We start from the raw sequence: 23,287 nt of genomic DNA on the forward strand, positions 1-23,287 counted from the left end.
CTTCAAGGAAGGATATGACAGGACAAAAACCGAGATGGCTTTGAACGGAAAAGAAAGTTTGTATTTTATGTACTTTAAATAAACCCTAATAAATGGGCTTGTGAGGAACAGGTTTGCATATGGCTCAAGCAGTGGCAATCATAAGCTGAGCCCACTGAACCTAGTGAGGACTAGAATTTCTTAAAGAATTGTGCCTTTTTTTTTTCATGTGTGTTAGTAGGTGTCAGTCAAAGAGATCAGCTTTCTGGTTTTTTCAAAGGAGAATGTGAGCCCAGAATTAAGATGCTGATGGATATGGCTGCGTTTCAGTCTCCAGCAGGAGAAAAGGCCCAGTGAAACAAACCTCAAAAATTGGATCTTCAAATCTCACACCTGCTATTTGAACTATTCTGTCCAAGGGTACAACTCATGCTGATTTGATTGGGGTGGAAACCATCCTTTAGTGTGGTGGATAGTTTGTGGAGATACTTGTGATCCCCTCTGGGACTGGCTCCATCAGTCTGTCATTGGGATAGGTCTGAGGAGTTAGTGACAGCTTCAAGCTGTGCCAGGGAAGGTTGAGGATGGATGTTAGGAAATACTACTTCTCTGAAAGGGTGGTCAGGCACTGGAATGGGCTGCCCAGGGAGGTGGTGGAGTCACCGACCCTGAAGGTGTTCAAGGAACGTTTGGACGTTGTGTTGAGGGACATGGTTTAGTGAGAACTGTTGGTGATGGGTGGATGATTGGACTGGGTGATCCTGTGGGTCTTTTCCAACCTTGGTGATTCTATGATTCTATGATCTCACAGCTGAATAAGACTATTTAAATTAAGAGCAGATTGTTAGGGTATTTGGATGAGCCAGTGCCATTACCCAGCGTCAGCAGTCACAAGTTAAAATGGCTGGGCTTTGCTGAGCTGACAAGGACAGCTGCACAGCAGCTCTGAGATGTGTTTTGCTGTTATTGAAGATGACATAGAAACAGTAAACATTTTAAGTTTTTTTCTGTCTTTCAAATTGAGCCCAGGCTTTCACAGACTACAAAGCATGAAGTCGCACTGCCGACAGAAATGCTTACTAACATTTACTGCTTGCTTTAGGAAGCTCTCTGAGAAATTCCCAAAGAAAAGGGACCAGCACTGCCTGTGGGAAGTAGGAGTTTCTGCAGGAAATGGTTGTGGATTTTTTTTTCCCCCATGTCAGACCACCTAGAATATATTCAGATGTTTTGTGATGAGTTTTTGTTTGATTTTGGTGAGACGGTCACAGATCCTGAAATAAAAGGATGACTTGAAGATATATATTTAAGGGCACTGGACACTGCTGGGCTGAAGGCCTGGTAATCTGTGTGTTGTCGGAGAGAGTCCTTGGAGAAATCAGTGACAATCTACAAGAACTCATTATAATTTCAAGGGAAGGGTTGTGTACTGCTACTCCATCTTCTGTAAGAATCACTACAATGAACACAGCCCTGAGTAAACTGTTTTTCACTGAATCACATCATTTTGTCTCAGCACACCTACAGACCTTGCAGAGTGTCTGAACCTTGGATTAGGAGTTTGTTTTTAATCTCTGATGATGATAATTTGTTGCTGTTCATAAATTTCACTGACCCTGCACTGCTGGTATTTGCTGTAGAAAAAGGGCAAAAGATAACAGAAACTGAGAAACAGGGAAATACCAGCCAAGGAAATAAGCTGCCATAGAGACTAGTGGCTGATTCATGGTTTTCAATCCCACCTCCCTCTGTCATAAGCATTCTGTTTCTTGAAAGCAAGTGAAATCATTGCTATGCAAATAAAATTTGCTTTAAGAAGGAAACAAATGTTTGGAGAGCTGACTTGGCTGGAATTTTCCCTGCACATATACTCTTGACATATCAGTGCACGCATGAGGAAGGACAGGGAACAGACAAATGTTAGTGAAGATGTTCCCATCTGTTCCATTATTTGAGAATGTAAAGATGCTTGTCAGCTCTCATAGGCCATTCTATTTTTGCCAGGTGGTCTCCCTGCTCAGATTTCACATCAAAAGCAGCTGTGAACATTTTTTTCCCAGCGCATGTAGAACAAGGGATCCCTCTAGTCCCATCCTTTTTTGCAGAAGGCAAATATAAGATGCAGCAAGGGCTTAATGTAACGATTTCTTGCATTAGATCTTGAAGACCTTTTTCCTTTATTTCTGAGATAAATACAGGTTAACCCCATGCAGTCGTATCTTACGTGGTGCTCTGTCCCCACTTTCAGAGCACAAAATGCTCCACTTTGGTCTCCTGCCCCCTTCCTACTCACTGTGCTCCTGCAGCACTCAAAAATGTCGTCAGCAAAAATCATCTGACAAGGTCACCATCTAGATACAAGAGAGGGCAATAAACTGCCCTGTGCCGCAGCCGTGTGTCTGCATAGAATTTCTTGTCTCTGACAGCAGAGTACTGTGTGTCTCACCATCTTGAAGGTCCTGAGATTCGCAGACAGCACTGCTGGGAGGCAGGGAGCTAAGCCCCATCCTACTACACGTGGGGAACTGCATCCCAGAGGGGCGCAGTGTCTGTCCCAAAATCACACAGGGATTCAGAACTAAGGTGAATCCCTAGTTTTGTCTGTGTGGTCACCTTCTCCCTCTCCCCAGCCCAAGCTAGTGGCTTAATCTATGGGTTGTCCTCCTTCTGGACCTTCCTTATGCAAACCCTCCTGTGCCAACAAACACTGAACGCAGGTCATTTAAGTAGCGTTTCGGATTACGACCATTATGAAGCTCCATTCTCAGGCATGCTGTTTTTCTGTCTTCCCCACTGCAGATCTGCGCAGGATGACAGCTGGCTTCATGGGCATGGCTGTGGCCATCATCCTCTTCGGATGGATTATCGGGGTGCTGGGGTGCTGTTGGGATCGAGGCCTTATGCAATATGTGGCGGGGCTTCTCTTCCTCATGGGAGGTAAGGATTTTGGTGTCTGAGAAGACAAATGTTGTTTTCATATGTTCCCCTTTTCTGTGCCACTGCAAACATGTTTTCAGGATTGTTCTAAGTGATCTGGACTTGGTTTCATTCTGAGTTTCCTCTGTTGTATGTTGTGAATAGCCCAACTATGGTTGCATATTCCATAAGTCAAACTGGGAAGGGCCTTTCTGTGTTGCTCAGACCAGACCGCGATTGATACAAGTAACACTGTCACAGAATCTCCTCTCCCTTGGGCTCTCTATGATTAAAATATTTAGTAATAAAACTCTGAAGATGAGCCCATGTTATTTTCACTACTGTTCTATTCCACTGTGGGAGACTTCGATAGCTGGAATCTGTGCTCAGCGTTTTAACCTGTGTTTATTCCTGGTCAGCTGTTCTTTGAGTCAAATGCAACCTTTGGTATAAGTTCTCTGATGCTTACAAAGAGCAATGGTATCTTCTCACCTTTCCTTCTCTAAATATAAGTTTCCTACTCCTGCAGATTTCCCTCTGTAAGACCAGTTATCAGTCCAGCAGCCTTTTCTGCCACCAGTTCTTGTTTGTACGTGCTTCTCAAATATAGATGAGAAGGGTCGTTCCCAAACAAGGTCTGATCAGTGCCTCGTATAGTGATGTGAAGGTTCCTATGCTCTGCTGGAAATCCCTTGCCTGAAGTACTTTATAATTGTATTTGCCTTTTTCATGCTGTGTCACACGAGAGACCCACAGCCATCCTTCAGTTAGATAATACATCCAGGCCTTTCTCCTCCTTAATAATTTTCTACTGATGAGCTCCCAATTTACAGCAGAGTTTCTGTTTATTAGTCCCTAGATATATGCCCTGGCACTCTGTGCTTTTGCACTTCTTCCCATTTCAACTACAGTAGCCCTCAAGGTTACCCAATATTTCCTGTGTAATGTTCCAGCCTTCTTTACTACAGATGCCATCCAACTTTCTGCCACCAGCAGGCTTCACAGCACACAATTACTTTAAACGAAGGATGTGAGAGTTCAGTCCCAACCACAGTGCTGACCGAACATCTACAACTGAATAGCATTACTTCTATTCTCCATTCTTTTTTTCTGCTGGTGGTTTTTGCTCATCTGGGTCCTTGCCCACCGAGCAGATCAGCATTTCAATGCATTTGACCACTTGTTCACCCTTACTGCGGTGTGGTGCAGCTAAGAGTGTGAAATACAGGAAAGTACGGGTAGTCCCAGAAGAGGAGCTAAGTGCTCAGATAACAAGCATTTATGTTCCGGTGCTATTGGTGAGATAGATGCTAGCTGTCTCGGTGCCCACAAACACATTTGAAGTCTGCTAGTACCCTTTGCAAACACACACTGGTCTATACGTAGATGCCAGGAAATGGTTTGTTGTGGGTGTTCAGCACATTATGGGCAATGGGTCTGCCAAATTAGCTCAGTATTTCTTATGTAATTAAAAGCTTAATTTGCATGGGGGCTATATTGCTATATTATGCTCAGATATCTGTGTGATATTTAACTTACTACAGTGTGGCATCAGATTAAAGTGTTTGGAGTATAGTAAATAAATACAACAAGCAATTTTTTTTTAGAAACTAGCTAAGTCTTATTTAGTAATTGAAAATTATTAACAAATATGTGAAGTTTCTAGCAAAAAAAGTTTCTTTTGGAAGCTGATGAAAGCTTTCAGGTGAAACAAGACTGAGTGTAACCACACATAATGAGATGGGTCACTCACAACTTAGAAAAATAACAGTTGTTTGGTATGCTCGAACTATACACATTTCAGTGGAGACAGATTCAAGGTCATGCAACTGGGAACAAAAGCATCCGTCAGCTTTGCAGAACACAAGGCTGCCTCTTGGAAAGCGACAGCTCTGAGAAGGTCTCTGGGATCACGGTTGCTGGGATCATCCAGCTGCACGGGAGCTCTCAGTGCAGTGCAGCTGCTACATGTGCCAGTTCATCCCATCACTGTTTTGATGGGAATATGCAATAAGAGGTAGGATTATCTCTGGGGAAAGCACAACCATTTCTGGATATCCTAACCTGGTATCCTTCATAAAAAGGATGTGGAAAAGGTGGAAGAGATTTGCGGAAGAGCCGTAGGAATGACTGCAGGTCTGGAAAACATGAAAAACACAGTGTGCCACAAAAGCCAATTGCTTGAAAGTGTTTAACAGAAGGTTTATAATTGACTTGAACACAGCGTGGACGTACCTGTGCAAGGAGAAACCATCTGATAGTAGCATGCTCTTTGACTGAGTAGACAAAATAATAACAAGATCCAGCAGTTGGAAGCTGAAACTAATTGAAATGAGAGGCACCAGATTATTTTATCTGCCAAATTCTGTCAAGATGTGTGATACTTTTAATAAAGATGTGCTGGGAGGAGATCAAACATATTTTCTGCTCCAGCATAGGCACGTGAATCAAAGTTTCAAAGGGTTATTATTCTCTTTGTTGCACAAGTCCATGGCAACTGCTACCCTTTTCCTGATTTCTTTTAACAGCAAAAGTGCATGAAGTAACATCTACAAAATGAAGCAGTCAGTTAATAGCATACATAATTAAAGCCATCTAATCTGTTAGTCAGTAGCTATCAGTGTTTTCCTGCTGTGTCACAAGTTACATAGGCATTCTTTCTACAGCCAATGAATGTAGTGTGAACCTGATAGTGTGTTGCCCGACGATGTTTGAAGATGAAGCTGTCACTTCTGTCTTGACATAAATGCTGTCAGGATGTCACCCCATCAGTCTTCAAAATGCCTCTTAGTTCTGGTTAGTTTTCTTCTGGTTCAAAAGGGGGGAAAATGCCTTGGGAGGCTTTATAGTGTCCAGCCTCATTGCAGATAACAGGATCCTGTGTTACGTTGGTAGCTTTATAACCAGTCCAAAATCTGACTTTCCCTTCCATTTGCAATTCTGCTGGTTTAGGCTACGTTTGTAGCATTTGTTTTGCGTTAATTTGTAGATAAACAGCACTTCTGCAACAATTTCAGGGTTAAACATTACTTGGATTTTGGGTTTTGAACAGGAAATCTCAACGGAGCACTGAGAAATGTGCTGTGGTAATCTTACAAGACCAGACATGGTTTCCCTGGACCTCTGCTTCTTTAATATATTTACTGAATGGTCTCCTTGCTAGCCCATTTGGCAGTGCTTAATAAGGACTTGCTTTACTGTGCTTGAAGTAATTTCTCAAGCAAATTGCTGGAATAAGTCATTTGTGAAATGCAAGGCTGTTATCTGGTATTAGCTCATCTGGAATCCAGGACATGTGAACTGTGATTTAGAGTGTATTTTACACTGTTATTCAGCATGTTTTGTAACAAGTTTAAATTATTAATAATTCATCTTTCCTTTCTAGTCCAAATGTATCTGCATCAACAACACACATCTCTTACGGCTTCTGAAGTTCTTTTGCATAATTTTCTGTATTTATCATAGGATTTGCACTTGGATTTCTTATCTTGAACAACAACATTTACCTGACCGCAGTAGATTTTGTTTTAGTCCTTCATCTTGCACAAAGCCAGATGGACGCTGCAGGTTATATGGAGTATTTCTGACCTCATTTTGCATGATGATACTACTGCAGTGTCCTGTACCCAGGACTGTAGCTTCATTTCAGTATTATCAGTATGATTTTATCCTACAGAAGTTTCTCTTCTGGACTTTCTCCATCTGGAACCGTGCTCTTCAGTTTCCCTAAGATTTGTTCATTTTACGCATCCTACTTGACACTGTTTAATTCTATTATAGAAGTGGGTCACACTCAAATTATATATCACTCCAAGCACATCCTCTTGCAGCTTCTTGCTTGTTCTCTACATGCAAATTATTGAAAATCTGTGCACCAGTAAAAGCTCTATGCTGGGCACATCCTCCAGTAATTTTCCAATTTTATAATAGTCACTGAAACCTTAGAGGCATCTGTAACACTGCTTTGAAATGTCATGGTCCTGTGGCAAACTTGATGCCTTCATGAATATCAAGTACTTAGTGATAGTCTAAAAGGAGTTCAGTTAAACATCTACCAAAAGAAATGCACGTATTTGGGGCATTTTGTACATTCTGCTTTGACCAAAGCATGTTTAGTTGCACCGAAACCACGCTTTTGCTTTTTGAAGCCTGAGTGTGGCTTCTTCATCAATTCCCATGAAGCAGTCCTTACAGTTTCAGATTTGGAAAGGTTCTTCTGAATGTATCCAAATCCTTGACTTCTTTGGTTACCATGGCAAACCTGTCGCTTCGTTTGGTTGGTGTCTTTCCTTCCCCATTAGCAACCAACATTGTTCCCAAGTCAAGGTCAAATTTCTGTTTTTCTTCCAGCCCCAAAGAGTTGAGATGCTGTGAACTGTCCTACTGGTAACCCTATTGAGGTGAATTTCTGCATCTTCAGTGCATCCCTCCTTCCAGTACTTCATCAAGTTATTTAAGAATATTTCCTGTATCATGTTAGGCACACGGGCTATATGGCTAGCTAGTTATGGGCCTTTCCCCCATCCTCCAGCACATTCACGTATGGGATCTTTTTGTTTCAGTGTCTCTTTTCCCATTCCATTTCATTTTAGCCAGCTGTTTTGCACTAGCATGTGAGTTTCTTAATTTCTAGGTTTGAGAGCAGGGCTGATTTCATACCCATATGTTCCAGGACCCTTTTCCTCCTCCCCACAGGGGAAGTGGGGTGGCAGGGCAGCCCCATGGGGGCACACTCCAGCATCTCAGAGGGGCTCCACCCTCCCCTGCTCAATCTGATGCACCTCCCCCATGAGCTGCTGTCCCTGAACCCATCTGGAAATAAAAAATGGCACTTCTAATATCTTTTTCCAGTACTTGCTTCAGCATAAAATTATCCCTGACCAAATTATATCCCTGGCAAGCGCTGCATCACTTGCCTTTGTAGATGTATTAAAGACCCACAAAGAATGACGTTTTATCAGCCTTATCAGAGCTCTGTCCTTCAGCTGCACATTCATGTGTTTTCCTTTTGTAGGTCTGTAATTTGTATTGAGAACACATTCCAGTGAAACTGTTAGGATTTTTACTGCATGCCTAACAAGGCAGCCCTTCAGGGAAAGACTTCTGAGTTGTCTTATTTTGTTCCAAATTTACTGCAAATAAATGCAATAAATCATCTCTGCATTTGTTTACTGTTCTACCCATTCCCCTTACTCCTTCATCTGTTCTCTATGTGTTTTGTCTTCTGACATGCACTTTATGATCATTTTAGGGTTTTTCCCCTTTTGCTAACAGTTCCCTTAGAGAAGCATATCATTTTACCACCCTTGCAGATTTCCATTGTTCTTTGCAAAGTCAAGTATGTTTCTTGCTGTAACCTTGCTTTGAGCCAATTATAAATTTTACCATTAATAATTTAGACTCTAATTAGTCTATTTGGAAATTATTCAAGCTGCTAAATGCCCTTATTCACGTGATATAGCTTCACCATGCAGATCTGTGATAAAATGATGTGTAGTCTCACGCTGTATCTCACCTTTGCCTAGCGACATCTTTGAGTGAGATGTTGGGCTTGGGGCATTGCCTGGAAGCCTGCAATCCCCTTCTTTACTGGCACTTAAAGGCCTCACAGCCTTGCTGTTCTGTCCTGCCATATAAAACAGCACTCTGGAGTTTTTCCTCTCTGATTTCCCACCTGAGCACTTGCTGCCATGAAGGCCTTGTGTCCTCTGCCCCGTCAGGGAAACATGCCCATGTGGGGGATTCTAGCACTGTTTGCCAGCTCCATTTCTGCTCTTATCTGGGTTCCTTCTGACCCACCCAAGGCTTTTGCTGACAGATTGCTCTTTGCAGCAGTTCCTCCTCGTGAGTCTTAGGTCAGGGTTGCAACAGCTTCCAACCTTTCCTCACAGCAGAGGTGAAAACGTATTCTTTCCAGTGCTGGCTTCTGTGGCAGAGATAAGCAGGCAGGGAAGAGAAGGAAGAAATAAAGTGATGCAGGTGTGCTGGCACAATTTAATGATATATTTCAGACACTCAAGAAAAGATGTTTATTAAAGAAATGAACAACCCACTTACAAATGCATGAGCACATTTTTCCCAGCAAGCTTTTAGATACTAATCCAAGGAGAAGCAACCTTTTCCAAATCCTCATCCTCATCTATCCTCAGAAACGTTCCCCAAATAGTCCTTCCCTCAGTGCAGGCGTAAGTCCTGCCTACAAAGTGCTTGGTCAGCCCTGTACCCACATTTGTCAGTGCAGATGTGCTGCATGCATCTGCACCCTTTTGCTCCCCACCTCCGTGCAGAGCCCTGTCTTTAAAAACCCAGTCCTGTGCGCTGTGCTTCCTCTGCCTCACTCTGCATGTGTTAGGAGATGACAACGGAGGCATCTGTGTGTTTGCAGCCATGGATCGCTACCAGCTGTTGAGTCATTTGCGTCCCAAATTTAACTCACTGTACTTTGAAAATAGCACAGAGCGGCAGAAAATAAGAGTGTTTATTCTACATAACCGTAGTCCTGCCATCTAAAATAATCATCCCGCTGCTGAATAATTTAAGAAACAAAAATGTAACGATTTAATACAGCGAGCGTGAGGCAAAGCTCTGTGATTGACGTCTCCGAGGCAGTTACCTTCAGAGCAGCTGCCAAGAGGAGGCGGGGAGGGAGACGAACAGAAAGAGAAATCCAAAGGCATTCTTTGGACTCCATCTGGAGAGGCGGTGGGTCCAGCAGGGAGCCTGGGGTGTCTGTTTCCCACTGATGATCGCAGTATCTCCACATTCTTCAGGATGAGCACTTGTGGTGACGTGATCGATCCACAACACTGAAGATTGAAGACTTTGTTTGTGATCACAGAATCATAGAATGGCCTGGGTTGAAAGGGACCACAATGATCATGTAGTTTCAACCCCCCTGCTATGTGCAGGGTCGCCAACCACCAGACCAGGCTGCCCAGAGCCACATCCAGCCTGGCCTTGAATGCCTTCAGGGATGGGGCATCCACAGCCTCCCTGGGCAACCTGTGATCTATTTTTTTCTTTTCCACACTGTTTTTTTTTTTCACTAAAAATTCTGCTTCTTCCCCCAAAGCAGTAACCTTATAAAATTTATGTAAAATCTTTTTTTTACCCTCATGGAAATACAAGCGCAAATGCATACATGTGTGTGAACATGTTTACATATAGAGCTTAAGCAACATCATGTGATCTTTACTAAAACAAAGGTATAAAAATAGTGGCTGGAGTCTGAGCAGTGAATATTGGCGTAAATGTCGTCATCACTGAGGCGTAACAGCTTTTGCCAACTGAAAAAAGTATTTATAATTCAAAAGGAGTTGGAATGCTGGAAAAAGTGAGATGCCAGTCACATTCTAATCCCGTGGGAGACACTAAATTAATGATGACTGCAGAGAAACTGAAGAATTCAGTGAAACTCCTTTCGGAGTGGCCTATGAACTTATTTATGTGGATAAACCTCCAGATGGAGACAAAGGCTGATTTGTATCAGGAGAGGCCATAAACTGGATATGAACCTTTGAACCAAGCCTCAGGGAGATGTGGTCAGTGTACGCCTCCCACACCAGACACACACTTGTGCTCCTACCTGTGCCTTTGGTTAAATTCTGCACTATGTTTAAAGGGTTTTAATGTCTCGAACCAGAATGGACCTGTGTTAATGTACACCGTTAATATGTTTTAAATGTTTAAACCCCTCTAGGGCTCTTGATTTTTTTAGAACTGTCTAACACGTTGGCAGGGCACTGGGGAAGGCAGAGAAAGAGACAGTGGTGATCTTTGTGGACCTATGATGAGACCCAGTGCCTGCAGGAGCCACGCAGACTTGGTGCCCCACTGCCCCCTCAGGTAGTAATGTAACAGTGCAGAGCGTCTGCATAGTGAGATAATAAGTGCTGGTCTGTTATTAAAAATGCCCTTTTCTCCTCACTTTCAGGATTTGTCAGTCCCTCTCTTTAAGCAGCTCTCCTCTACACAGCTCATAGTATCCCTCATGGATGGGATGGCTAGTCATAGTCTCTGGTTCCATCTTAGGTCGTGTTTCTTGGGCCTAAAGAGTTGCCCTTCTTTTGTTAGGCATTTTAAAAGCTGGGCACTGATGGATACACGTCTGTATATATATTGATACGTAGATATACAGATATATATGGATATGTGTCCAGTCCTCCTACATGAGCGGGACTGAGTGTGCCTTTTTCTCTTTGCTGGTTAACCATTGGTAAGCACCTTTTAGAAATGAATATCATTTTTTAGAAATGAATATCATAGAAATGAATATCATTTAAAAAGGGGTGGCCAGCAGAGAGAGGGAGGTGATTGTCTCCCTCTACTCAGCTCTTGTGAGGCCCCATCTGGAGTACTGCATCCAGGCCTGGGGCCCCCAGTACAGGAAGGGTGCAGAGCTCTTAGAGCGGGTCCAGAGGAGGGCCACTAAGATGATCAGAGGGCTGGAGCATCTCTCCTATGAGGAAAGGTTGAGGGAACTGGGTTTGTTCAGCTTGGAGAAGAAGAGGCTCCAGGGAGACCTCATTGCAGCCTTCCAGTGCTTGAAGGGAGCATAGAAACAGGAACAACAGCTGTTTACAAGGGTGGATAGTGATAGGACAAAGGGGAATGGTTTTAAACTGAGACAGGGAAGGTTTAGGTTAGATATTAGGAGGAAGTTTTTCACACGGAGGGTGGTGACACACTGGAACAGGTTGCCCAGGGAGGTTGTGGATGCCTCATCCCCGGAGGCCAGGCTGGATGTGGCTCTGGGCAGCCTGGTCTGGTGGTTGGTGACCCTGCATATAGCAGGGGGGTTGAAACTCGATGGTCATTGTGGTTCTTTTCAACCCAGGCCATTCTATGATTCTATGATTTCCCTTTTGAATGTAGCTTAATTACATATTTTCAGTTAAAAAATAAACTTTTAGGAAATAATCCATGTAAACATATGCCCCTCTTGCCATGTTTTGGTATTTTAACATGAGGTCAAGGCGGCCTGTTCAGTGTTTTCAAGATAGAAAACAGCTAACTGCATGAGAAAATGGGACAAGGTTCATATATCATATGTAGAAGAGTTAGGATAGTGTGTTAGATCTCTGCTTCCAGTAGTTCTCTATGGTGCACTGAGAACACGTTTTTATTTTATTTATTATATATATACGATATGATATTATTTATTTATTTTGAAAATTAAAGAAGGAAGCTCTCTAGGAACATGAAAGATTGTCTGCTTTCAGTGTCTGGACTTCTCTGTATGCTACTGCGTACCTTCTACTGAAATGCTCTTTTGTAATTTCTTGTTGTAATACTCCTCAAGGGGAATTATACACATCTTTGCATCTCCTACAACAGAAGTTCAAAAGCAGGGATATGTCCTTTTTCTCTCAGAAACATGCCATTTTCATTAGATGTCATATTTCATAATACCTGAGGAATTAAGCTGATTCTTTAAGTCGATATCGACAGATCTGGCAAACAGGGACCTAAGGCTTAACGCCTCTGTAAGAGAATGGAGTGGGAGATAGAAATGGCTTTTTTTGTGTGTGGTTTTTTTGGTTTTTGTTTTTTTTTTAATCAATAACACAGCTGTACTGCAGGGAATAGTCACTCAGAGGTGCTGAGATTTGTTGTGCTGTTGGTTTTTTTTTTGTTCCTGGAAAGAATGGCACGACTAGAGGATTCATTGTCAACTCCATTGCATTTGATCTCTGTGGAAACATTACCATCCGAGTTCAAAATCAGCCTTTGAGTACGCTGTTTTTTTTTCCTGTGGCTCATTTCTGATTCTCCTGGATGCAGGCTCACACCATGGGAAGGAAATAGCAGCACGAGCAATTCTGGCAACTCTGTACAGAAGTACGCTGGCATTTAGGAGAAGGAGGGGAAAGGCTTAGTAACGCGGTGCAGAGATCTGATAATCTGGATCAGAAGGCAGGGCAAGCAGTGTGTGCACACCTATAAACTCCTTGTTTTTTCACTCTTACTTCAAATTGTTCAGCCTCCCTGAGCCCGGCAGGCAGTAAAGCGAGGAGTCGCCTCATTCAGGCTGTTCAGCAAAAGGAACGATTCCCATTCCTGTTTTCATCGTTTTGAAAGTCATCTCTGCTGACTTGTAATTTCTCACTCACCAGGACAGGAGCTACTGATAGAAGAGTCGGTACCATCTAGAGTTACGAGAACAAAAAGCCTCGGATGGTTTTTAAGGGCTTGCAATCTGGTTTGCTTCTCAGGGATGTCAGGAGGTCTATGGGGAAGCTGACAGAAGGTGAATTAAAGCAGAAATAAAGCAGGGAAGACAGAACCGATAGGAATACAAAAGACATTCCCACCCACCCAGTCCTGGAAAACAAGTTATGTGTAGTTTTAAAATTCTGTGGTTGTTCTTTACCCCGTAATAGCATCACCAGGTCTTTGATCTGCTGCTGGCCTCTGAATTCCAACAGCATAACGTTTCAAGGCCAAAGAAAGGCAGTGAAAACAAAACTGGCATTTATCATGGGGTTGTTTTTTGTTTCTTTTTAAAATGTCTACTGAGTTTTTTCTGCATGCCTGGCATCAAAGAGGAAAGGAGAACTGTTTAGGCAACAGAAGGAAGAGCAATGCTGGCAGGATTTGCTGGACAGGAAGAATTCTTTGCAGAGAGAGAGGTGAGTGAATTTGTTTGTGTAGCAAATCTCATCGGCTCCTTGGTTTGTCAACTTGGAAAAACAACACTCCCCTTGGACAAATCACTGCTACACTCACGTGGTCTAATCTGCCTGGACAGAGAAGTTCATCTGGCTGCTGGAAATTTCACAGAGAAGCAGCCAGATGAGGCAGAAACTCGATGAGCAGAGCCTTCTTTTCCAGCCGATGTGCACTGCCTTGGCTTTTCGGTGATAACAGAGGGGAGTCACCTCTGTGCATCTGTGCGTACTTCAGAGGCTGCGATAGGAAAGACGATTTCAGCATCTTCCATGCCCTGGGATCCTTCCAGGCAGCACAGAGGGGGTCAGAGTAGTTTTGTTGTTTGAGAGCTCTCACGTAAATTACCTGATCTTCGTAAGGCTGGCCTGTGCCTGGTGCTCTTGGCTGGCTAAACAATTACATCTTATTTTGATCTGGGGCTATTATATCTCAGTAGCTGCATCCCTCAGCTGCGAAGAATAATTCTGAAGACTTTCAAGCTGTTTAAAATTTCCCACGGAAGAAAGGTTTTGCCAAGCAAAGCCTTCTGAGAGACATTCATTTCTTTCTGACTGGAGGAAAAAGACCGTCCCTGGGGAGAGGCAGGATGGCCTGGTTGCTGACAGACCAGATGCAAAGTGGTGCATGGAATCCCTGTGCTATGGGAGATGCCCTGTGATGAAGCAAGCCCAACCCTGACCTTACAAGTTCCTCTTTAGCTCTGGCAAAGGCTGAGGCTGGGAAGCACCTCCCTGCCATACAGTTCAATACTAAACTTACGTGTCTTGTCATCAGGCCTATCTGAGATACAGTGGATTCACATGAATTGGCTCAGACTTTGGTCTTTTAGCCCCAGAGCATGACGAAGCATCTCTTCCTGGGCAGTCCTGGGAAGTGCATACTGCAGGGGATGCAACAAACCCACTGGCAGTTTCTGCCTGTCACCAAGCATGGTGCTTGCTAGAAAAGGGATGTAATAGCTTCACTAACCTTTGGTTGGGATGTTTCATTATTTTGACGTTAAGAAAGCCTCTTCTTTTTCTCTCTTCTGCCCCCAGTAAAATACTGTATAACATCCCACTGCTCTGAATAACATCCCACTGCTACAACTGGCACAGTTTTTGCTGCCTTCTCTGTTGTGGCTGCAAGTTCACAAGCCATTATGTTTGCTTAATGGCTACTTTCAAGTCACTTTATTATTGCTAGGTTAGCTTAGGTGGGTCGTAGGCTTCACCATGGCTAAAGTAATTAGAGGGTTGTTCAGCTCAGGCTTTGATCAGCTCCTCTCTTTTCCCCTAGTACATTTTGTCAAAACAATGTGCTGTTAGCTACATGGCCTTGCTTTTGCCTTACATACTGGCTCAGAATTTCAGAGGGTACTTGATCTGTCCTGGCTGTTGCTGACTGAAGGGGCACCCAGCGTGGGCATCCACTCCTGGTGCAGTGCCATGCGCTGTTTGGTATGGCAGCAGAAATGTCTCCATGAGCAAATCTGAGGGTTATGCAGCGTGCAAAATATAGACTGACTGTTGGAGCAACACTGTAAACTGAAGTTCAGCCTTCAACTGCTGTAATGTCTTTCCATATTCTACTCTGACTTACACAAACCTAAGGGTCGTGCCCATTGAGTTGTATGTAGTCTTGATGGAGAATATGTAGTCCTCTGATGCCAGAATGCATTACAGCTTGTGCAGCATCAATCCAATAGACAGGGGCTGCTGCCGAACCCACTGGCAGCAGGCATTCAGCCCTCACATGTGGGGCACAGGTGCCGCGGGTACATTTTGAGGCAGGAGGCCAAAGGCCAAATGCAAACAGCATTCTCACAGTGGCTATAATGCAATATCACAGCCCTTCTACAGACCCTGCATTTTACTCTGGTTCTTAACATAAAATAAAAATGTATTAGGTGCCAACCAAGGTGGGTTTATGGTCTCATAAGGACACGGCACTGAATCTCCATCACCCAGTCAGACTTTGGCTTCCATCTCAGCTTTTTTATAAGGGCAATTTCCCAGTAAGCCCCTTACTATTCTGCAACCTACCGGTGATGCTGCAAGCTGCTTCTGCTGGAACAGTACATAATTAAGCAATAATTTATATTCTATGCATGTATGCGCAGAGCAATAAAGTGTTCTCAAGAGCTGTGTGCTGCTGAGGCGTTTAATCCGTGCACAGAAGGAGTTTACTGCAAAGCTGCTCCCTCCAAAAGGCTTTTGTCATCCCTGTGCTGGGAGGGAATTCGGTTTATTCTTTAATAATTTCATTTGATTGTGATATAATTTAAATAGCTAATGGTACACACTCCACTTTAGGATTAGACCCCATTTTATTTGTTTGTTTCATGTACCTTGAAAACAATAAAACTAGCAGGGCACAGAGAAACTGAAAATAGTGTTGTTTCACTGGTGAGATTTTTTTTCCTATAGCCCTACAATAAAAAAGTGATGATAATTAAATAAACAACACTCCTTCCAAAGACATTAGTAGCCACACACTGCCATCAACAGCAGCCAAGAGAAAAGGAGGAGACTCACATGTATTTGAGAATCACTTGGTTTCAGAGGGCATCCTAAAATCCATACCTTTGTGTTTCCCTTTATATCTACTACTGTTTATAAATAATACTTGACATTTCTGTCTCTGCAAAAAAAAAAAAAAAAAAAAGAAGGGGAAAGGAATCCATTTTGGGCTGGGGGTTTTTGGGGTTGGGTTTTTTTGTGTTTTTTTTTTTTCTTTGGATTGTTTACTTTTTACATCAGACAGCTCTGTTAGCTCATGAGGTGAGTCATTTCTGCCTGCTGCTGGGGAAGGGAGAGAATGTGTGTCTCCCAGCCAGACATGGAAGAAATGTTTTCTCATTAATAAGAAAAATGATTTGTGCTACCACAGAGACTGGGGTCTCAAAGGTGGGCATGGGGCATTTTCATTATTGGCTTTTTGAATCTCCACTGACTTCACATTGGTCGTGTCTCCTGAAGGTGAGGAGATCTAGGAAGCAGAATTTCCTTCCTTCCTTCCTCCCTCCTTCCCTTCCTCCCTCCTTCCCTTCCTCCCTCCTTCCCTTCCTCCCTCCCTCCCTCCCTCCCTCCCTCCCTTCCTCCCTCCTTTCCTTCCTTCCTTCCTTCCTTCCTTCCTTCCTTCCTTCCTTCCTTCCTTCCTTCCTTCCTTCCTTCCTTCCTTCCTTCCTTCCTTCCTTCCTTCCTTCCTTCCTTCCTTCCTTCCTTCCTTCCTTCCTTCCTTCTTCCCTCCCTCCCTCCCTCCTTCCCTCCCTCTGGTGATTTAAGTTCTTCACCCTCCAGATATGAAACAGTAGGGACCATTAAAATGATCCAGTCTGTTACGAAGCCAAGAGAAGCATTTACCTGAAACAGCCTCTGATGGTGGTTTAAAGATTAGGAGTGCCTTATGATCACTATCATGTCGCAGAACACCTGCCAGCTGAAGGAATAGACACGACTACAGTCAGACGTCTCATCCCCAGTGCTTGGGGCTGGGGTGTTCAGATGTAGCCCCTGCTATTGGGTTCTGTTTGTATGCCAGCACCATGAGGGAATTATGGCCAAGGGAAAGGGCCATGCCAAGGTCCCATGGCATAACCCATCCGCCGGGGACACAACTAGTATGGAAAGCACTGTTTTGGCAGGCTCACTTTCATTTGCAGTACAGCTATGAAAGACACACTCTGCAAAACCAGTCAAGCTCTCTTGCTCTGGAAGCAGGGCTGTGGTCTGTGGTTGAAGGACATGGTTTCTGAAATGGTTTGGGGGACAGTAGTGAGAGACAAAATTCAAACCTGTTTGGTACTGACAGTTTGAATCTGCTTGTATTTAAATCACTTCAGCATAGCCAATTAATTTACAAGCAGTTCTGTTCTCCCCTGAAGGTGAGGTTTGAAAATTGCAAACAGAAGCAATGCAGCTCCTCACACTACCAGGATGATCAGAAAGAGAAGGAGTGATTACCAAATAGAAATAGAATTCCTTTCAGAGCCCCACAGCTCTGTTTGCCAAAATCATGCTTAAAAACAGCTACAGCGAAGGGCTCTTGCTCACAAATCCACTCCGGATTAGGTTTTGATGAGTAATTATATTTCTTTTCCCAGCCATCGCTCTCCTGACCATGTCTGCCCCTGCAGTGAAGATGGCAGAAGCAATGTCCCATGAGCAGCCACATCCAGTGGCAGGGAGCCAGAGCCCTACCTCTGCCCCGAGTGGCTCCCAGAATGGGAGAGTCAGCTGGGAGTCATGGGCTCAGCTGACAGGAGGCTGAGCTTGGCAACGGCCACTAACCTGCACATCAGCCATGAGGTCTTGCACAAGAGAACAGGGTGATACAGCTAACATTTGTCATTTGTCAGATTGTGGCAACTAAAGGACTGAGATTGAAGGACCCTAATGTTGTAGACGTACATTGCAAAAAAAAATCATATCTGCCCAACACAAATATCCAGTCTTAATGGAAGAGACATTCAGCATGCTTTATATTCTTCCTGCATAATAAGGGAAAAGGAACAGCACATGATCACCAACCATGAGGTACTTAATAGCTCAGGTGCTCCGCTAGCAGGGCAAGCATTGTCAAAAGCAGAGAGGAAGGTATCTGTCTGATGAGGAGTCAAGATGGAGGCTTGACTGCATGTCAAACAGCAGTTTCTGTACTGCAGACATGGCCTTACGTGGAATTCCATCCCTCACCTGCCTGTAGCATTTTGCAGTGACATGTGAATTTCTTTTGTCAGAAATGCTCTTGTTGCCTTGTCTCATTCATTAGTGCTTCACTTAGGATGATAACGCATAAATCCCGTTACAAAGAACCGAGCATGCTCTGCTCTCTCCAGCTGCTGGAGGAGATGGGCTTTATCTTCCAAGCCCAGCTCACTCACCAGCACATTCCTGGTAAGCTCTTATTACCGCCTGTCATTCACATTGTAGAAACCAATGCCACAGCCCCAGTGCCGAGCCTCGGCCCTCCAACCTTCCTGACTGCTTGGGCCAGAGTTGTGAGCAGTGATTCTGACAAAGAAAGAAGATTCTGACAGAGAAAGTTTGCATTGCTGCTGCTGCCTGGGGATATGGCGTGTTAGTACCCCACTGGCTGCAAGAACCCACCAGGAAACCAAATAAGGGCTCTGTTTATTTTCTGGGGAGAGAAAGAATCTCAGGGTTGGGGATGTTCAGGAGTTGCTGCAGTCCTGGTGCCACATCTGTAGTGCAGGTATGGCTGTGGCAAGAGCAGCAGCCTTCCTCCTCCTGCCATCCAAGCTATGTGTCAGACCCGCACTAGCAGAGGCTGTCCGAGGGCAAACTCTGCCTCATCATCCCTTCCACTCGTGACTGTTTTTCTCTGATGGCCAACACCTGTAACATTTGGAAAGATGATCTTTTGTGTTACGGTTGCCAGTTCGTGAGGAAAAGGCGCTGAGCAGTCATGAGGTTGTAACAGTAGTCGGTTTTCGTCAGTAACCCTCCCGGTGAGAAGCCAGATTAACTACACGTGGGAACTTCCTTGGTTGGCTGAATACAAACAACATGTAGGATTCATATAATGTTCCTAAGGATTACTCTAGGTGGTATAAAATGGCAGTTTAATGTCTGCAATGAATAGTGTGAGAGCGGCTGATAAACCTGTGCCCGTAGTGCTGTACAAAGCATCCTGCAGAAGCACAAGGGGTGAACGGCTGAGAGCCACACTATACATCCTCTGACGCTGTGTGTGACTATGGTCATTATTTATTATCATGGGATTTGCACTTCCCCCAGTGCAGGAGCAGGATAGGAGCAGCCTTTTTTAAAAAAAGAAATCACACGGTTGTGATAAGCTTTGTTCTCTGTTGCTTGTTCCATTTTGTTGTTCATTTGTTATTGGGCAGAATACCCCCAGCTAGGTGGAGTGCCAATAGGTTGGGGCACTGTACAAATGTAATGGGTACAAACACTCCTGGTACTGAAGAGCTTGTAATCAAAATAGCCAAGACAAAGCGTGAAAGCACAGGGAGCATTTGAAAACTGAAGTTATTTTCTTCCCTTTTGTACTTTCCAAATGCAGTTTCAGTCTGGCCGCACAGATTTTCCCACCCACCTCTCTTAACAATCTTGTATTTCAAGAGAACTGAAATTATCATGCTCTTGCTAGAAATTGCCTTTCATGTCATTTTCTGACTCTGAAACAAGCCGTGGAGCTGGGTTTCGAGCACAGCAGCTCTGAGGGATCCTTTTTCTCCACAATGTACTAGTCATGTTGATGTGTCACACAAGGACAGCCGTGTTCTTGGCAGACAGCTTCATGTTCCAGGATAACCTAAGTGACATGGTAAAGAACAGAAAGAGTTTTACCCTGATCAAACAACATGATTTTTGTGCGCAGGATTCTGGGAGAGAGACCCATTCCTCCTGCTCTGTGCTTTGAAGTAGTGCAGGACTGAAAACAACAGCAGAGCTGGGGCACTTAGAACGCTCTTGCATAAGTCCACAGCGCTAATTGCAGACTAACTGCATGCTGGGCTGGGATAAGAAGGCAGCCTTTGTAACAGCAGAGTATCTACCACGGCAGCTCTCTGGTACAGACTGGTGCCCTGTGGCATTATCATAACGTGAGAACTTATGAGCGGTACTCACTGGGCCATCTGGCAGCCGTATATATCATCAGGAGAGGAACCCAGAGTTCCAGTATTCCCTGTGCTTTACAACGGAGATTATCTGCAAGTGGTAAGTAGCAAACACGTAGGAAGAGAAATGACCATTCAAAAAGATGATGGAGGCAGTGGTCAGAGCGGGTAACAGAGTGATGTGACTGTGGGCTCACAGCTCATCCATGATGGAATTTTGCATAGAGATGCTAGAGTTGTAGGATGTGCCTGCTAAATTAGAGAGATGGGTACGGTCAGGAGTCCAAGCATTTTTGGTGGTGTATGTGTTCCTACAAGTGTTCTCAGTTCTGAGCCTAATTCCAGAGGAATTCAACACATAATCTAATCTGTGTCTTCAATGGAAATCCATTTCTTCAGTGTAACTTCAACTAAAAAGAGCAAAGCAGCAGAGACACAAAAGGAGAGTTGAAGGAGAGTGGCAGGAACAAAGGAAGGAGGGGACAGGAGAAGGTAGAGATACCAGAAGAAAAGAGCTTGATGTGAAAACCAGGCAAGCTGTGAATGCTTTTGGGCATTTCGCTATCTTATGGACAGGAATAGTATACCCTTCAGCAGCCCTGCTGGTGAACAGAGGTCTGACACAGGGCGTGCTTTCCAGGTAGCACACACAGCATGCCACAGGGCTGTGCACGAGCAGCAGGCCAACGATGTGAGTAGCTCTATAACGTGCGCTGCATATCACCTTCTGGGTCCCTTGCAGACAATTCAGAAAGGACTGTACAGGGAGGAATTAGAGAGGAAAAATAAACTACCAACTTTGTGTAGACAGTGGGTGTTATCTCTTGAGATGGGCGCACAGAGACTGCAGCTATCCATTATTTGGTGCGTGGGTGGCAATGGTGACATTTCAGGAGCTCAGAGTTTAACTGCAATGAAGCTGGAGGCCAAAGATCACAGTTAGACTCATCTGGGTGGGCTAAGGTTCAGCCTCATCTGATGTGTGTGGCTTTCCAAAACACTTAACACCTGACAGAGTTGTGAAGGCTGTCCTTGCAGTGCTCTCGGGAAGAAATGAAATACTGCTGCGGAGATGGAAAACAAGAACAGGATATTCTGAAGAGTTCCCCAGTACTGCAGAGGGCATCTGGAATGGGACTGGAGTCATGCAGAGGATAGAATCCAAATTTTGTGAGGGATTTTAAGATTTTGAAAGTGGCATTTGAAAAGGGCAAGCATAGTGGAACATTTTAGATTTTGATGTAAGAGGAACTGGAAAAAAACTCCCCAGGGCATTTCTAATGTATGTTTCGACGTAGCCAAAATGTCAAGTATTTTGTAATATTTTCTTCTATAAAATTCATAATTGAAAAACTGAATTTAAACAAGAACTTAGTCTTTTTTCCCTAAAAAGTATTGAAACATGACTATTCACTCCTTATTTGTCTAAAGCAAAATTCCTGCAAAATCAGTGGTTTTATGGAGCATTCTGGCTCACAAGGGAATAATGACATAATGACAAAACCATTCCAGCTGAAGTTTCTCCATACAACTCCATTCAGCATCAGATCAATATTCGAGGCTCTGGTGGCACTCAGTTCATTTCCCATGGCTAGACTAAGCCACTTTCTATACGAACGTCTTCCCTTAGGCGTATCCTTACTGACTGCACCAACTCTTGGCAGCTAGGAAAGTGATATGTCTCTCACTCTTCTAACTTCTCTGTATTTTTTTTCCTCTCTCCTTCTCCCCTTCCCACTCTCCTCCAGGAACCTTCTGCATCATTTCACTGTGCACGTGTGTGGCTGGAATCAACTTTGAGCTCTCCCGCTACCCCCGCTACCTGTATGGACTTCCCGACGACATCAGCCATGGCTATGGATGGTCCATGTTCTGTGCATGGGGGGGCCTGGGCCTCACTCTTATTTCTGGCTTCTTCTGCACTCTGGCCCCTTCTGTCCAACCTGTCCCCAGGACCAACTGCCCCAAATCTAGACCTGAGAATGGGACAGTGTGCTAAAAAAATAGCCAACAACAAATACACACACACACACGTATATATATATATATGTCTATGTATACCTATACATGCATATATATGTATATATAATTAAATATATATATAATCTCAAATTAATGCCAGTGCCAAGGTAGAGCTGAGTCCAACATGGCACTCACATCTCCACTGGACTCTGTGTTGCTTCGTTCTTTCTCACCAAGATGGGAAAGCTTTTCTCTCACATGGCTCTTCCATCCAACTCTTAACTTCAGCATCATACCTTAGAGGTCGAATGAATACGCTGTCACACCTACCAGCTGCCACCTGGCAAGGGAGAGAGGGGTCCGGGTGGGGGACCTGGAATCAGTCTGTACAGGACATGGAGGGCTGGGGAGCAGGGGCAAAAAGCCCATCCATTGCAGTTAAAAGGAAAACGCAAACAGCAAGCAAATAAACAAATCAAGCAATTGAGCCACCTCTACAGTGTACCTCCTCAAGGCCGTTATCAGAAACCCACGCACTTTCTTTTCTTTCTGGAAACAAAATGAAAAAAGACTACCCTATTGTTGTTTATTCCTTCTTATTATTTTTAAATATATATATATATATATATTGTTTGAGGGCTTTCTTTTCTTTTCTTTTCTTTTCTTTTCTTTTCTTTTCTTTTCTTTTCTTTTCTTTTCTTTTCTTTTCTTTTCTTTTCTTTTCTTTTCTTTTCTTTTCTTTTCTTTTCTTTTCTTTTCTTTTCCTTTTCTTTCCCTTTCCCTTTCCCTTTCCCTTTCCTTTTCCTTTCTTTCTTCTTAAAATGCAGAAAACAAAAAGGACAGAAGACATGGGGAAAAGCAAAAAAGCATTTTCTCTTTCCTGCCAAACTTTAGAAAGAAGCAAACAGACAAAAACAATTTAAAATAAGGATCTTATGAAATAAAAACAGAAAACAAGCAACAACAGCAACAACAAAAACCAACATGAGGATGTCTCAGCAGACTCTCCAACAGTACGGTTTTAATCTTCCAGCTGCCTTACATCCAGGCTTACAACTGAGGCTGAACTGCTAATGCAAATGCAGTAGAAGGCCTTCTGAAAATGCTGTGATACTTGTGTGTATAACATTTTCTTCCCTCTTCTTCTTTTATTTTTTTTAAGAAAAGGAAAAA

At 43.7% G+C, this 23,287-nt stretch overlaps 1 protein-coding gene across 1 annotated transcript in view; it reads left to right on the forward strand.

Annotated features, from left to right (window-relative positions):
* The window catches only part of TMEM178B (transmembrane protein 178B), a 211,282-nt gene extending 188,531 nt beyond the window's left edge, over nt 1-22,751 (forward strand). Inside the window, exons 3-4 of the mRNA NM_001195276.2 lie at nt 2,779-2,916; nt 21,901-22,751. Coding sequence (NP_001182205.1) covers nt 2,779-2,916; nt 21,901-22,151 — 389 coding nt within the window. The 3' untranslated portion in view covers nt 22,152-22,751. The remainder of the gene's footprint in view (nt 1-2,778; nt 2,917-21,900) is intronic.
* Nucleotides 22,752-23,287: the final 536 nt, after the last annotated feature.

Source organism: Gallus gallus, chromosome 1 (genome assembly GCF_016699485.2).
Source record: "Gallus gallus isolate bGalGal1 chromosome 1, bGalGal1.mat.broiler.GRCg7b, whole genome shotgun sequence".
Classification (NCBI taxonomy): domain Eukaryota; kingdom Metazoa; phylum Chordata; class Aves; order Galliformes; family Phasianidae; genus Gallus; species Gallus gallus.